Raw genomic sequence first — 15279 nt, forward strand, 5'->3', positions numbered from 1 at the left:
CATTGGGCCTGAAATGTATCTAAACTGTAAAATAATGTATTTACTACCAAGAAGAATGTGAAGAGGAAATGGACAAAATAATAGAAAATGACTGCTTGGCAACTGTTGCCCTATACATGTGCATTCATCTGTGTTACCACACTAATGGCCTGCTATAAAATATTGTTAGTTTGTGAGTGAGGTATGGTACTATGTTAGTCATGGTGGTGCAGATCTGCCAACATCAAACAAAAGTAGATTTGATAAATAGCTTCAAAAACTAACTGTATTTAGTCAGCTTGCAAGAAAACTGAGACATCTAAAATGGGGGATAATTATACAATGATACTTACCTGGAGCTTCCTCCAGCCCCATGAGGTGCGTAAGCCCCCTTGCCGTCCTCTCTGACTGCTCTGTTGTCATGCAATTCCCAATTCCCCTCCCCCCCCCCCCAGTAATCTTGCTGACCGTCCTTTTCTGCACATGCGTGAGTCGTCTCGGAGCCCGGGGCGTGTTCTGTGCATGCGCAGTAGTACTGCAGAAGAACCCGTCTGGCCAGATTACCAGAAGGGTTTCAAGACAACGGAGTGACCGGCACGGAGCCCACGTACCTCATGGGGCTGAAGGAAGCCCCAGGTCAGTATAAATACCTCCATTATAGATGTCTCAGGTACACTTTAAGCCTTGTATACATGCTAGATGGTTCTCAACTGAGGCAACCCAATTGAGGCTTCCTCTGCTGCACTAAAAATAGGTGACACTCTAGTACTGCAGGGGAACGTTGCATTCCATTGATTAGTTTGTTTGAAGCGTCTGCTTGATTTAGTCTACTGTATGTATTGAGTTTGATGGTGGCATTTGATATGCCTGTTCTAGTTGTAATTTAAGTTTTCTAATAATAATACCAATACTCTACTGTCTAGCCTATAATTTGCTCATCGTTTAAAATGATACAGGGCTCACCACCTTTAGTTAGTTAGAATTTGCTCATACCTTATTTTATCTAATTACTCTACCTTGACATCAACAAACATGATGTCCTGATAAAGTGATCCAAGTGGTTCTGAAACATTAGATTATTAATTCTTACACTATTTTGTGAATGATGATTTGGTTCACTTACGTCCTAAAAAATTAGGTTCCAAACAGAAAGTAATGTATCCTAACCGCCAGTTCTACAGAGTTATATAAACTCATTGTGGCTCCAGACAAAGTGGTCACTTGGACCATGCCACATGTGGAGCATTCCTGCCTCTCTCATCTTACAGAAGACTATCCTATGGTATGCATCACGATTGTGATTTATGCAATTACCTTGTCTGGCATTTGTATGGTAGTCCTATCATTGCATAACAATATATAGGCAACTTTAGACTGTCAGTTCCATGACCATCTTCCCCATGCACCATCCCTGTTTTTTTTCATCATTGTTTAGCACTATTCTTTGTGACACTGCTGCATTGCTTGGGACCTGGGTTGATTCCATCATTGGATCATACAGATCCAATTTTGGTTGTCCTTGTAGGATTTGGCTTATTTGGTGAATGAGGCAGCAGATATTGGTCACTCCTTATTTCTTACATGACTGAGAACTACTGTAACCCGTAGTTTTTTGTTATGTGTCATAGCAATTTTAATTAGTTTTAAAGTTCTTTGTACATGTGTATGTAGGTAGAAAAAACCAAAGTCTTGTAAAAGTATTACCTTTTAGTGGCTAACTGATAAAGTTAAATAATGCAAGCTTTCTGGAATCTAGTCCCCTTCTTCAGGCATATTTCTAGATGTTAGCTGTAGTAAAACACTGATGCAGGGAAGCTGCATGAAGATGGCAGTTGTACTGGTTGCTGTTTAGCAGTTAGATGTCATGTGATCAGCAGGCTGGAGCCAGTGAGCTTATGCAAGCAAACATGAAATCTAGCAGGTTTCTGAAGATAGTGAAGCCAAGTCAATCATGTTACATAAGGAGTCATGAATCCCATTCCACAAGTTAAACCTTCTGTTAATGTCTTGAACATTTTCATAAATTTGTACTCAGAAATCTTTCTTGCTTGTTCATTTTTGAAGTTACCCTTAAAGAAAACCTGAACTGAAAATTAAAAGTCAAAATAAGCATACACAAGTCATACTTACCTTCCATGTAGTCTACTCCTCAGTGTCTTTCTCTTGCCCCGCGTCCTATTTGCTCACTGTGATCAAGGGAATTTTCCGTCCTCCATTTTGAAAATGACCATTACCCCATAACCGCTTCCTGGTCAGCACACAGTTAAACTGTAACATCGCCCACTTGAGCCATAGGAAATCGTGGACATTACCTGGTACATCAGTTTTCCTCTCAGCTATAACTGACAGCAACTGATATTTTACTGACAGCAACTGATATATTTCAGATCTGACAAAATATTGTCAGAACTGGAAGGGATTATTGTTAGAAGAAAATGGTGAGCTTCTGAGAGTAACTGATGGCAAGGTAACTATGTAATGTTCATTTGAAGTTACCTCATGTGTTTATTTTAAATATTTTTACTCAGTACAGGTTCTCTTTAAGAATAAATACTTTTAGATCTTGCATGCTGTGTCCTGGTTCGCAGAAGTGTTGGCCCACTGGTGTGTCCATTTTACCCTCATTAATTTTAAAGCGGTGATGGTTCATTCTTGTGCGCAGTTTTTGTCCTGTTTCTCCTATATAGATTCCTCTTGAGGGGCATTTCATGCAGCGTATCATGTATACAACATTGGATGATTCACAGGAAAATTGGTCTGATATTTGATGATATTTCTGTGAGTTTGGTATTTGTATTTGGCTTGTGCACAAGATATAAGGGCAGGTCTCACACCTTGCGTTATTACAGGGTAATGTGCCTGGAGTTTCTGGTGTAGATAATGCACTTCTGATAATCATTTGTCTCAAATTGGGAGGTTGTCTGAAAGCAAGCATTGGTAAATCAGGAAAAACTTCTTTCAGGCGTTTGTCTTTATGAAGTATCGGTTGCAGGGCTTTCGATATCTTCCTCAGTGTCTTTAATCTTGGGTTGTAGGTGACCACTATTGGGACTCTGTTGTTTTCAGTCTTTGGGGTGTATTTCAATAGTTCCTCTCTAGATTTTAAAGTTGCTCTGTGTATTTGATCATCAACGATTCGTGGATGATATCCCTGATCTATGAATATATTACGTAGTGACATAAGTTGTCTGTCTCTGTCCTCTGAAACAGAACATATTCGGTTATACCTCAGAGCCTGGCTGTAAACAATAGATTTTTTGGTGTGTTCCGGGTGGAAACTATTCCACTTGAGGTAAATATGCCGGTCAGTTGGTTTACGGTAGATGGATGTTTCTAAAAATCTATCTTGTATATAAATTGTAGTATCCAGGAAACTGACATGGGAGGATGAAAAGTTGAGCGTTAACTTGATGTTCTTGTGGTATTCTGAGAAGTTTTTGTGGAATGTGATTAATTCTTCCTGTGATGCTGTCCAAATTAATAGGATATCGTCTATAAATCTGAAGTAAGCCCATGGTTTAATTTCACACGTTGAAAGGAAGTTTTCCTCCAATCTGGCCATAAATAAATTTGCATACTGGGGTGACATTCTACTTCCCATAGCACTGCCCATTGTCTGTAGATATACATTATTCCCAAATGAAAAATAGTTATGAGTTAGTATATATTTGATAAGTTGTAGTGTGGGCTCTGTTGGTAGATCATTCAACTGAAGGAAATGTTGGCAAGCTGCAATACCATCCTCGTGTGGAATGTTGGTATAAAGGGATTCAACATCCATTGTAGCCAGGATAGCACCCTCTGGGATTGGACCCATGGCAGTCAATTTGTTAAGAAGGTCAGTGGTGTCCTGGATGTAGCTGGCTGTATTCCTTACCATGGGTTTAAAGATGTTTTCTACCCAGCCAGATATCTTTTCTGTTAGTGTCCCCAAACCAGATCATCTCTGGTTTGGGGACACTAACAGAAAAGATATCTGGCTGGGTAGAAAACATCCTTAAACCCATGGTAAGGAATACAGCCAGCTACATCCAGGACACCACTGACCTTCTTAACAAATTGACTGCCATGGGTCCAATCCCAGAGGGTGCTATCCTGGCTACAATGGATGTTGAATCCCTTTATACCAACATTCCACACGAGGACGGTATTGCAGCTTGCCAACATTTCCTTCAGTTGAATGATCTACCAACAGAGCCCACACTACAACTTATCAAATATATACTAACTCATAACTATTTTTCATTTGGGAATGATGTATATCTACAGACAATGGGCAGTGCTATGGGAAGTAGAATGTCACCCCAGTATGCAAATTTATTTATGGCCAGATTGGAGGAAAACTTCCTTTCAACGTGTGAAATTAAACCATGGGCTTACTTCAGATTTATAGACGATATCCTATTAATTTGGACAGCATCACAGGAAGAATTAATCACATTCCACAAAAACTTCTCAGAATACCACAAGAACATCAAGTTAACGCTCAACTTTTCATCCTCCCATGTCAGTTTCCTGGATACTACAATTTATATACAAGATAGATTTTTAGAAACATCCATCTACCGTAAACCAACTGACCGGCATATTTACCTCAAGTGGAATAGTTTCCACCCGGAACACACCAAAAAATCTATTGTTTACAGCCAGGCTCTGAGGTATAACCGAATATGTTCTGTTTCAGAGGACAGAGACAGACAACTTATGTCACTACGTAATATATTCATAGATCAGGGATATCATCCACGAATCGTTGATGATCAAATACACAGAGCAACTTTAAAATCTAGAGAGGAACTATTGAAATACACCCCAAAGACTGAAAACAACAGAGTCCCAATAGTGGTCACCTACAACCCAAGATTAAAGACACTGAGGAAGATATCGAAAGCCCTGCAACCGATACTTCATAAAGACAAACGCCTGAAAGAAGTTTTTCCTGATTTACCAATGCTTGCTTTCAGACAACCTCCCAATTTGAGACAAATGATTATCAGAAGTGCATTATCTACACCAGAAACTCCAGGCACATTACCCTGTAATAACGCAAGGTGTGAGACCTGCCCTTATATCTTGTGCACAAGCCAAATACAAATACCAAACTCACAGAAATATCATCAAATATCAGACCAATTTTCCTGTGAATCATCCAATGTTGTATACATGATACGCTGCATGAAATGCCCCTCAAGAGGAATCTATATAGGAGAAACAGGACAAAAACTGTGCACAAGAATGAACCATCACCGCTTTAAAATTAATGAGGGTAAAATGGACACACCAGTGGGCCAACACTTCTGCGAACCAGGACACAGCATGCAAGATCTAAAAGTATTTATTCTTAAGGGTAACTTCAAAAATGAACAAGCAAGAAAGATTTCTGAGTACAAATTTATGAAAATGTTCAAGACATTAACAGAAGGTTTAAATTGTGGAATGGGATTCATGACTCCTTATGTAACATGATTGACTTGGCTTCACTATCTTCAGAAACCTGCTAGATTTCATGTTTGCTTGCATAAGCTCACTGGCTCCAGCCTGCTGATCACATGACATCTAACTGCTAAACAGCAACCAGTACAACTGCCATCTTCATGCAGCTTCCCTGCATCAGTGTTTTACTACAGCTAACATCTAGAAATATGCCTGAAGAAGGGGACTAGATTCCAGAAAGCTTGCATTATTTAACTTTATCAGTTAGCCATTAAAAGGTATTACTTTTACAAGACTTTGGTTTTTTCTACCTACATATATTGTTTGGCTAACACGGTACAGAAACATTTTTACTACTATCATTTGTACATGTGTGAATTTTTTGATACCAATAAAATGATTTTTTGCATTGCTCTGGCTGGATTCTTTCCTTTCTTGTACTGTACATAGTCTTACGACTGGCACGCTTGCTATATTTGAGCAGTGCAGATATGTCTTTTGCATGAGTTATATTACACATACTTTATGCACATTTGAAATGATAGCTGTTGCGTAAACAGGGCCGGTTCTAGACTTTTTGCTGCCTGAGGCAAACTTGTGAGGATTACCCCCCCCCCCCCCCCAATTTGGAATGATCGCACTGCACCCAGCAATTTACTCTGCTTCAATTAATGTTCTTACATGACATGCTGCAGCTCAAAACAATAGCACACTGGCTGGCTTTGAGTCTGTGACAAAGAAATTGCTCACCCTCAGCCACTCCATACCTCCCCAGTCAGGACAGCAGTGCCACCTCCTCCCTTCTGCTGTAAAGTCAAATGAAACACTGCTGCTCTCTTGCCTTCCCCCTCCTCACTCACTGTCAGACTCCTCACACAGCACAACAAGCTGCTTTTCCCCAATAATGACCTCTTCTTAAAGTCGCTTCTCCTCCTACTCTGACTGCATGCTGTTATTGTAAACACACAGTACAAACATGCTGCCCCTGCAATCTCTGCACCTGATGTAAATGTTTCACCTTGCTTCATGAGAGAATCGTCCCTGTGCATAGCGGGTTTCTTACCAGTTAGGATTGTCTTTGCATTCCCTGTACACGGACTCCTCATTCATGGAGGCATACTGGACCCATGTCAAGCATCGGCTCTTCAAAGTCATAACTCGTGCCTTCATGTCCAGCCACGACTCCTCTTCCAAGTATACATTTGACACTTTCAGGATACCGCTCTGTGTAGAACAGGAAAGTCACATGACAGGTCAGGCTACATATGTATAGGGGGATGACACAAATTCTAAGTTCAGTACCATCTACACTATTTAACCACTTGAGGACCTAGGGCTTTACCCCCCTTAAGGACCGGCCACTTTTTTTCCATTCAGACCACTGCAGCTTGCATGGTTTATTGCTCGCTCATACAACCTACCACCTAAATGAATTTTGGCTCCTTTTCTTGTCACTAATAAAGCTTTCTTTTGGTGCTATCTGATTGCTCCTACGATTTTTACTTTTTATTATATTCATCAGAAAAGACATGAATTTTGACAAAAAATGATTTTTTTAACTTTCTGTGCTGACATTTTTCAAATAAAGTAAAATTTCTGTATACATGTAGCGCGAAAAATGTGGACAAACATGTTTTTGATAAAAAAAAAAAAAAACATTCAGTGTATATTTATTGGTTTGGGTAAAAGTTATAGCGTTTACAAACTATGGTGCAAAAAGTGAATTTTCCCATTTTCAAGCATCTATGACTTTTCTTACCACCTGACATGTTTCATGAGGGGCTAGAATTCCAGGATAGTATAAATACTCCCCAAATGACGCCATTTTGGAAAGAAGACATCCCAAAGTATTCACTGAGAGGCATAGTGAGTTCATAGAAGATATTAATTTTTGTCACAAGTAAGCGGAAAATGACACTTTGTGACAAAAAAAAAAAAAGTTTCCATTTCTTCTAACTTGCGACAAAAAAAAATGAAATCTGCCACGGACTCACCATGCCCCTCTCTGAATACCTTGAAGTGTCTACTTTCCAAAATGGGGTCATTTGTGGGGTGTGTTTACTGTCCTCGCATTTTGGGGGGTGCTAATTTGTAAGCACCCCTGTAAAGCCTAAAGGTGCTCATTGGACTTTGGGCCCCTTAGCGCAGTTAGGCTGCAAAAAAGTGACACACATGTGGTATTGCCGTACTCAGGAGAAGTAGTATAATGTGTTTTGGGGTGTATTTTTACACATACCGATGCTGGGTGGGAGAAATATCTCTGTAAATGACAATTTTTTAATTTTTTTTACACACAATTGTCCATTTACATAGAAATTTCTCCCACCCAGCATGGGTATGTGTAAAAATACACCCCAAAACACATTATACTACTTTTCCTGAGTACGGCGGTACCACATGTGTGACACTTTTTTGCAGCCTAGGTGCGCTAAGGGGCCCAACGTCCTATTCACAGGTCATTTTGAGGCATTTGTTTTCTAGACTACTCCTTGCGGTTTTAGGGCCCCTAAAATGCCAGGGCAGTATAGGAACCACACAAGTGACCCCATTTTAGAAAGAAGACACCCCAAGGTATTCAGTTAGGTGTATGGCGAGTTCATAGAAGATTTTATTTTTTGTCACAAGTTAGTGAAAAATGACACTTTGTGAAAGAAAACCAATAAAAATCAATTTCCGCTAACTTTTGACAAAAAATAAAATCTTCTATGAACTCGTCATACACCTAACAGAATACCTTGGGGTGTCTTTTTTTCTAAAATGGGGTCACTTGTGGGGTTCCTATACCGCCCTGGCATTTTACGGGCCCAAAACCGTGAGTAGTCTGGAAACCAAATGTCTCAAAATGACTGTTCAGGGGTATAAGCATCTGCAAATTTTGATGACAGGTGGTCTATGAGGGGGCGAATTTTGTGGAACCGGTCATAAGCAGGGTGGCCTTTTAGATGACAGGTTGTATTGGGCCTGATCTGATGGATAGGAGTGCTAGGGGGGTGACAGGAGGTGATTGATGGGTGTCTCAGGGGGTGGCTAGAGGGGAAAATAGATGCAATCAATGCACTGGGGAGGTGATCGGAAGGGGATCTGAGGGGGATCTGAGGGTTTGGTCGAGTGATCAGGAGCCCACACGGGGCAAATTAGGGCCTGATCTGATGGGTAGGTGTGCTAGGGGGTGACAGGAGGTGATTGATGGGTGTCTCAAGGTGTGATTAGAGGGGGGAATAGATGCAAGCAATGCACTGGCGAGGTGATCAGGGCTGGGGTCTGAGGGCATTCTGAGGGTGTGGGCGGGTGATTGAGTGCCCTAGGGGCAGATAGGGGTCTAATCTGATAGGTAGCAGTGACAGGGGGTGATTGATGGGTAATTAGTGGGTGTTTAGGGTAGAGAACAGATGTAAACACTGCACTTGGGAGGTGATCGGACGTCGGATCTGCGGGCGATCTATTGGTGTGGGTGGGTGATCAGATTGCCCGCAAGGGGCAGGTTAGGGGCTGATTGATGGGTGGCAGTGACAGCGGGTGATTGATGGGTGGCAGTGACAGGGGGTGATTGATGGGTGGCAGTGACAGGGGGTGATTGATGGGTGATTGATAGGTGATTGACAGGTGATTGACAGGTAATCAGTGGGTTATTACAGGGGAGAACAGATGTAAATATTGCACTGGCGAAATAAGGGGGGGGGTCTGAGGGCAATCTGAGCGTGTAGGCGGGTGATTGGGTGCCCGCAAGGGGCAGATTAGGGTCTGATCTGATGGGTAACAGTGACAGGTGGTGATAGGGGGTGATTGATGGGTAATTAGTGGGTGTTTAGGGTAGAGAATAGATGTAAACACTGCGCTTGGGAGGTGATCTGATGTCGGATCTGCGGGCGATCTATTGGTGTGGGTGGGTGATCAGTTTGCCCGCAAGGGGCAGGTTAGGGGCTGATTGATGGGTGGCAGTGACAGGGGGTGATTGATGGGTGGCAGTGACAGGGGGTGATTGACAGGTGATCAGTGGGTTATTACAGGGAAGCACAGATGTAAATATTGCACTGGCAAATTGATAAGGGGGGTCTGAGGGCAATCTGAGCGTGTAGGCGGGTGATTGGGTGCCCGCTAGGGGCAGATTAGGGTCTGATCTGATGGGTAACAGTGACAGGTGGTGATAGGGGGTGATTGATGGGTGATTGATGGGTAATTAGTGGGTGTTTAGAGGAGAGAATAGATGTAAACACTGCGCTTGGGTGGTGATCTGATGTCGGATCTGCGGGCGATCTATTGGTGTGGGTGGGTGATCAGTTTGCCCGCAAGGGGCAGATTAGGGGCTGATTGATGAGTGGCAGTGACAGGGGGTGATTGATGGGTGGCAGTGACAGGTGATTGACAGGTGATCAGTGGGTTATTACAGGGAAGGACAGATGTAAATAATGCCCTGGCGAATTGATAAGGGGGGGTCTGAGGGCAATCTGAGCGTGTAGGCGGGTGATTGGGTGCCCGCAAGGGGATGATTAGGGTCTGATCTGATGGGTAACAGTGACAAGTGGTGATAGGGGGTGATTGATGGGTAATTAGTGGGTGTTTAGAGGAGAGAATAGATGTAAACACTGCGCTTGGGTGGTGATCTGATGTCGGATCTGCGGGCGATCTATTGGTGTGGGTGGGTGATCAGATTGCCCGCAAGGGGCAGGTTAGGGGCTGATTGATGGGTGGCAGTGACAGGGGGTGATTGATGGGTGATTGACAGGTGATCAGGGGGGATAGATGCATACAGTACATGGGGGGGGGGGGGGGTCTGGGGAGAATCTGAGGGGTGGGGGGGTGATCAGGAGGGAGCAGGGGGGGGGGATAAAAAAAAATAGCGTTGACAGATAGTGACAGGGAGTGATTGATGGGTGATTAGGGGGGTGATTGGGTGCAAACAGGGGTCTGGGGGGTCTGATGGGTGCTGTGGGCGATCTGGGGCAGGGGGGCGGGGAAATCGGTGTGCTTGGTGCAGACTAGGGTGGCTGCAGCCTGCCCTGGTGGTCCCTCGGACACTGGGACCACCAAGGCAGGAGGCAGCCTGTATAATACACTTTGTAAACATTACAAAGTGTATTATACACTTTGTATGTGGTGATCGTCGGGTTAACATCCCGCCGGCGCTTCCGTATGGCCGGCGGGATGTTGCGGCGGGTGAGCGGCGCCAGGCGGAGGATCACGTCACTGATGACACGATCGCTCCGCCCATGCCCCTACAAGGACCGCCGCCATTTGTCAATACGGCGGTCCTTGCGGGGTCCACTTCCCAGCCGCAAATTGTATATACGGCGGTCGGGAAGTGGTTAACTTATAGTAACTTTCTACAGATTCAGACTGCTATAAGAAAATGAAATATAGCACATCCAATGAGCTTTCATTTTACTGTTACAAGATTGACTGCTATAGCCCATTCCAGACTAAGATAATATGTGAACCAGAGGTTTTTTGGTCTCTTTCAACCCCTTACACACTTCTAGGCATTCTGGTTCTTTATCAGCTCTCTGGGCAATCTGTAACTCTGGGTGTTTCAAGTCCTACCCCATAGCACCATATTAATCCATGTCATGCACTGATGATGACCAACCAGTCTAAAACAGTCTGTATGCATGTTGGATTATAGTGGCTCTGTAATATTAACAATCTGACACATTGTATTCCAGAGGTTCTGATGGTGTGGTTAGCGCACAGGGGACAACACTGGGTGATTTGCATACTCAGCAGTGATGCATTGTGGCAGACACCCATAACAGAAACACTCCAATCTGAATAATCTTAAATATCTTTTGTTTTAAGAAGGCAAACTTCAATTGTGCGTAGCATCTTAGTAAGAGGGCTTTTTGATCTCTTTCAGCCCCTTATACACTCCTAGGAGTTCTGGTTCACCGTGGGCTTGATTGGCAATCTGTATCACCAATACATCAGAAATGTATTTTCCTATACATAAATGCTAAAAAGACAGTTGGGATACATCTACATTAGCAGTTCCAGTTGCATGCTTGAGAATGTTTTTATAGTGGAATCAGCAAAGCCTCACGGAACTGGGATTCATTGAAATTTATGTGTCAGAATTATACATTCAATACATACTGTACAAGAAAGCTCACAGAAAGCCAAGAGAACCTTCTGTTGGGATTCATGGAGCTTACGGTACATGTTCTCCTAAGTTTTCTCTTCGGTGACAATTTTTGTAATGTTCTGTTTAAAGTAACTTCTAAGCACTCTGCAACTGAAGATTATTTTCAGATTATTTCCTAGCTTGTCCGTGGCTTAAAGTGTACCTGAGCTGAGGCTCAGGTACAAAATCACAAGAAGAAGGAAGCCTCTGGATCATAATGAGGCTTTCGTCACTATCATCTGGTTCCCCTACCACCAGGTGTGGACCTCCAAAGATTACTGAAAAGGGCTTGTTGGTAAACTGTTCGGGGTTGCGCTCCTCTTAAAGCACATGCGTAGCTGTGCTAATATGACCGTGCATGCGCAGTAAGCCAGAACCGCTCATGCACTACAGAGGCATGGCCACGCTTGTGCTAAAGGAGGAGTGCGGCCCCGATCAGCTTGAGGGTCCGCGAACAGCAAGGGAGATCAGAGGACAGTGAGAGAAACCTCATTAGGATCCAAAGGTTCCCTCTCCTTAGGTAAGGATGTGTTTCTTTTTAATAAATGTGGCTTTGGAGTTCTCTTTAAAGGGACTCCGAGCAGTGCAGAAACTATGGAAAGATGCATATCATTTTAAAGCTCTCTTTCTCCCCTTTCCGATGATATATAAACCGCTGCCCTACGCCTTTTAGTTTTCGCTATTTTCGCGATTGAAATTGCCGCGGCCGCGATTTCAATCACGTAAATAAAGAGGACTAAAAGGCGCAGGGCAACGATTTAGGTGTCGCCAGAAAGAGGAGAAAGAGAGCTTTAAAATGATATCCATCTTTCCACAGTTACATTGTATTACACAGGCCGACTTTTTCTGCTGAATGGAGCTGCTGACACTGGGGAAAGTGTCGTCCTGTGGGCCAGACCGATATCCCCATATTTTTCCTCCACTTGTCAAACATTTTTTATGTGCGTCTCACCTATTCAGTCCCCTTTTTCTTTATATCCGTCCCGCTTTTCTCCTGGATCCAAGGAAGGTCACCTATAGGGCTCCCTACAATTTCTTCCTCTGCCGATACCCACCTCTTCTCACCGCAATTCCTGTTCCAGTCTATAATTCAGACTAGGACAGAAGCCTCAGATTATTGTTTAAAATCGGGGACCGCGAGACCCCCCTTCTCTCTCTCCATCGTCTGCAATCTGTAACTTACCCGGGTTTTCTGGCCCCTCCCTATGAATCTAACAATAATGCTTTTCAGCTGCTTAAAGAAAGGTGAGGGAATCGGGACTGGCAAGGCCTGAAACCGATAAAGGAAACATGGGAGAACTTTCATCTTTACAATGGATATTCTGCCAAACCAGGGGAAGCACGGGCGATCCCATGCCTCCAGATCCTGCTTTATTCTTCCCAACAGGGGGATATGGTTCTCGTTTACTATATCCTTTAGATCAAAACCGATTTTTACTCCCAGGTACTTCATTATATCCTGCCGTTTAAATGGGAAGCTCTGAACCAATGTTTCCCTTTGTTCCCCTCTCACCCCCCCCCCCCATGCGATTGCTGCACTCCTATCAAAATTAATCTTCATATTGTAAAGTCTCCCCACCTTTTCAAATTCCCTCATTAAGCTTGGCAATGAATTATGGGTGTCCCTGAGATAGACCAGCATATCATCTGTGTATGCAGATACTTTATGCTTCTGTCCCCCGATTTCCAAGCCCCGTATGCTGGAGTCTCCCTGAACCCTGCACAAGAATGGCTCCAGTAACAAAGCAAATACCAGCGGAGAAAGTGGGCAGCCCTGGCGCGTCCTGATCTTAATTTCGAAAAGTTCTCAGGTCACCCCCATTGGCTCTTATCCTAGCATTGGGAAAGGTATATAGGCCCATTATTCTTGCACACATTTTTCCTTGTAACCCCACATGCTTTAATACACCTTCTATAAAGGACCACTGCACCCTGTCAAAAGCCTTTTCAGCATCTGTGGACAAAAATACGACAGGGTTGGAGTGGGCCCTCGTCGAGCATGCCAAATCCAGGGTACGGGTAGTGCCATCTCTGGCTTCCCGCCCCCCAATCAATCCCATCTGGTCTGGGTGTACTAACTGATTCATAAGTGGTGCCAGCCTATTGGCCAGGGCTTTCGCGAAGATTTTAATATAGACATTCAATAACGCAATCGGTCTATAGCTTTGGCACTGCATTGGATCCTTCCCATCCTTGTGCAGCAGCGAGACATAGGACTCCTGCATACGGGGCATAAACCCATGGCCCTCCCCCTCCCCCGTAGTTAGTCCATTAAATGTTTCTGCTAAATATCCCACTAGTTGCTCACAGAGCTTTGTATAGTATTCTGTTGTTAACCCGTCTGGCCCGGGCACTTTACCTGGTGGCATTTGTTTAATTGCTTTTTTAATTTCTTCAATCTGGATCCAAGATTCTAGGGTTGAGGCATTTCCTCTGACAGTCTGAGCATACCACTCTCCTCTATATATACCTTCTTATTTCCTCTCTTTTCTTTTCTCTCTCCCCCACTGTTGTCTCGGTTTTTAGATTATATAACCCTTTATAATATTCTCTAAACACCCAAGTTATTTCTCCCAGCTCGTGGACCAACCTCGTTTTCTTATTCTTTATACAGGGAATATAATTACTCCTTTGTTGTTTGTTATGGCCCTCGCCAGCATAGAGCTGCACTTATTACCATATTCATAAAAGGAATGGTACTGGGTCTGACTCAAAGTCAAATAAAAATAAAGTTAGGTAGCCTTAAAATTATGTCACTGAATGTCAGGGGGTTGAATATCCCGGAGAAGAGAACATCCATTCTTAGGCTATGTTATAGGGAGGGGGCGGACATAGTTTGCCTCCAGGAAACCCACTTCAAGGGCCCACGGGCTCCAAACCTCTATGATAGCTACTTCAAGACAATATACTTAAGTGGATTACAACCTTACAAAGTAAAAGGAACGCCCATTTTGTTGGCAAAAGATGTTACATTTGTTTTAAAGGAGGAATACGCCGATCCACAGGGGAGATTTAATTTAATTAAGGGAGAAATGAAGAATAGGATGGTCACGTTGGGATCATATTACGCGCCAAACACTAAACAAGTAGAAACCCTGGGGAAATTTATTAGTACGTTGGAAAAATTCAGGGAGGGCGGTGTAATAATATGCACAGATTTAAAACTGTCTTTAGACCCCCGGATGGATAAATCCGAAGGAAGATCAACGACATCTCTGGGGACTTATAAAAAAAAAAGTAGAGATTTATTACGTAAAGCACAACTTGTGGATGTTTGGCGTGTTTGTAATCCCACAGTGAAAGACTATACATACTATGCTCAGATGCATAAATGTTACACCAGAATAGATGTTCTGGTGTCACATGACATACTCTCTAGTAAATGGCTCGGAAATTGGCCCTATAACATTGTCCGACTATGCACCAGTAATAATGAACTTAAATTGGGGTGAAAAAAATAAGGGGACCTATGATGTGGTGCTTAAACAATTCACTGTTGAGAGATGAGGGGGTCGTTCAAAAAACGAGGGATGAACTGGCTTCATATTTTCTGCTGAACTACAGGGGTGAGGCATCTGAAATGACGGTCTGGGAGGCCCACAAATGCTACATCAGTGGTATTTTGATACAAGAAGGGGCTAGAAAGAAAAAGGAAAGGGATATGAATATAAAAGACACATTGGAAAATATAAAGAGGTTGGAACAACAGCATAAAGGTGAGAACACAGAAGGCCACTTGGATGAATTGAGGA

At 43.2% G+C, this 15279-nt stretch overlaps 1 protein-coding gene across 1 annotated transcript in view; it reads right to left on the reverse strand.

The window, feature by feature from the left end:
* Window positions 1-15279, reverse strand: part of PRELID2 (PRELI domain containing 2) — a 182432-nt gene that overhangs the window by 43615 nt on the left and 123538 nt on the right. Inside the window, exon 4 of the mRNA XM_068277536.1 lies at window positions 6476-6636. Coding sequence (XP_068133637.1) covers window positions 6476-6636 — 161 coding nt within the window. The remainder of the gene's footprint in view (window positions 1-6475; window positions 6637-15279) is intronic.

This window comes from Hyperolius riggenbachi, chromosome 3 (assembly GCF_040937935.1).
Source record: "Hyperolius riggenbachi isolate aHypRig1 chromosome 3, aHypRig1.pri, whole genome shotgun sequence".
NCBI lineage: Eukaryota > Metazoa > Chordata > Amphibia > Anura > Hyperoliidae > Hyperolius > Hyperolius riggenbachi.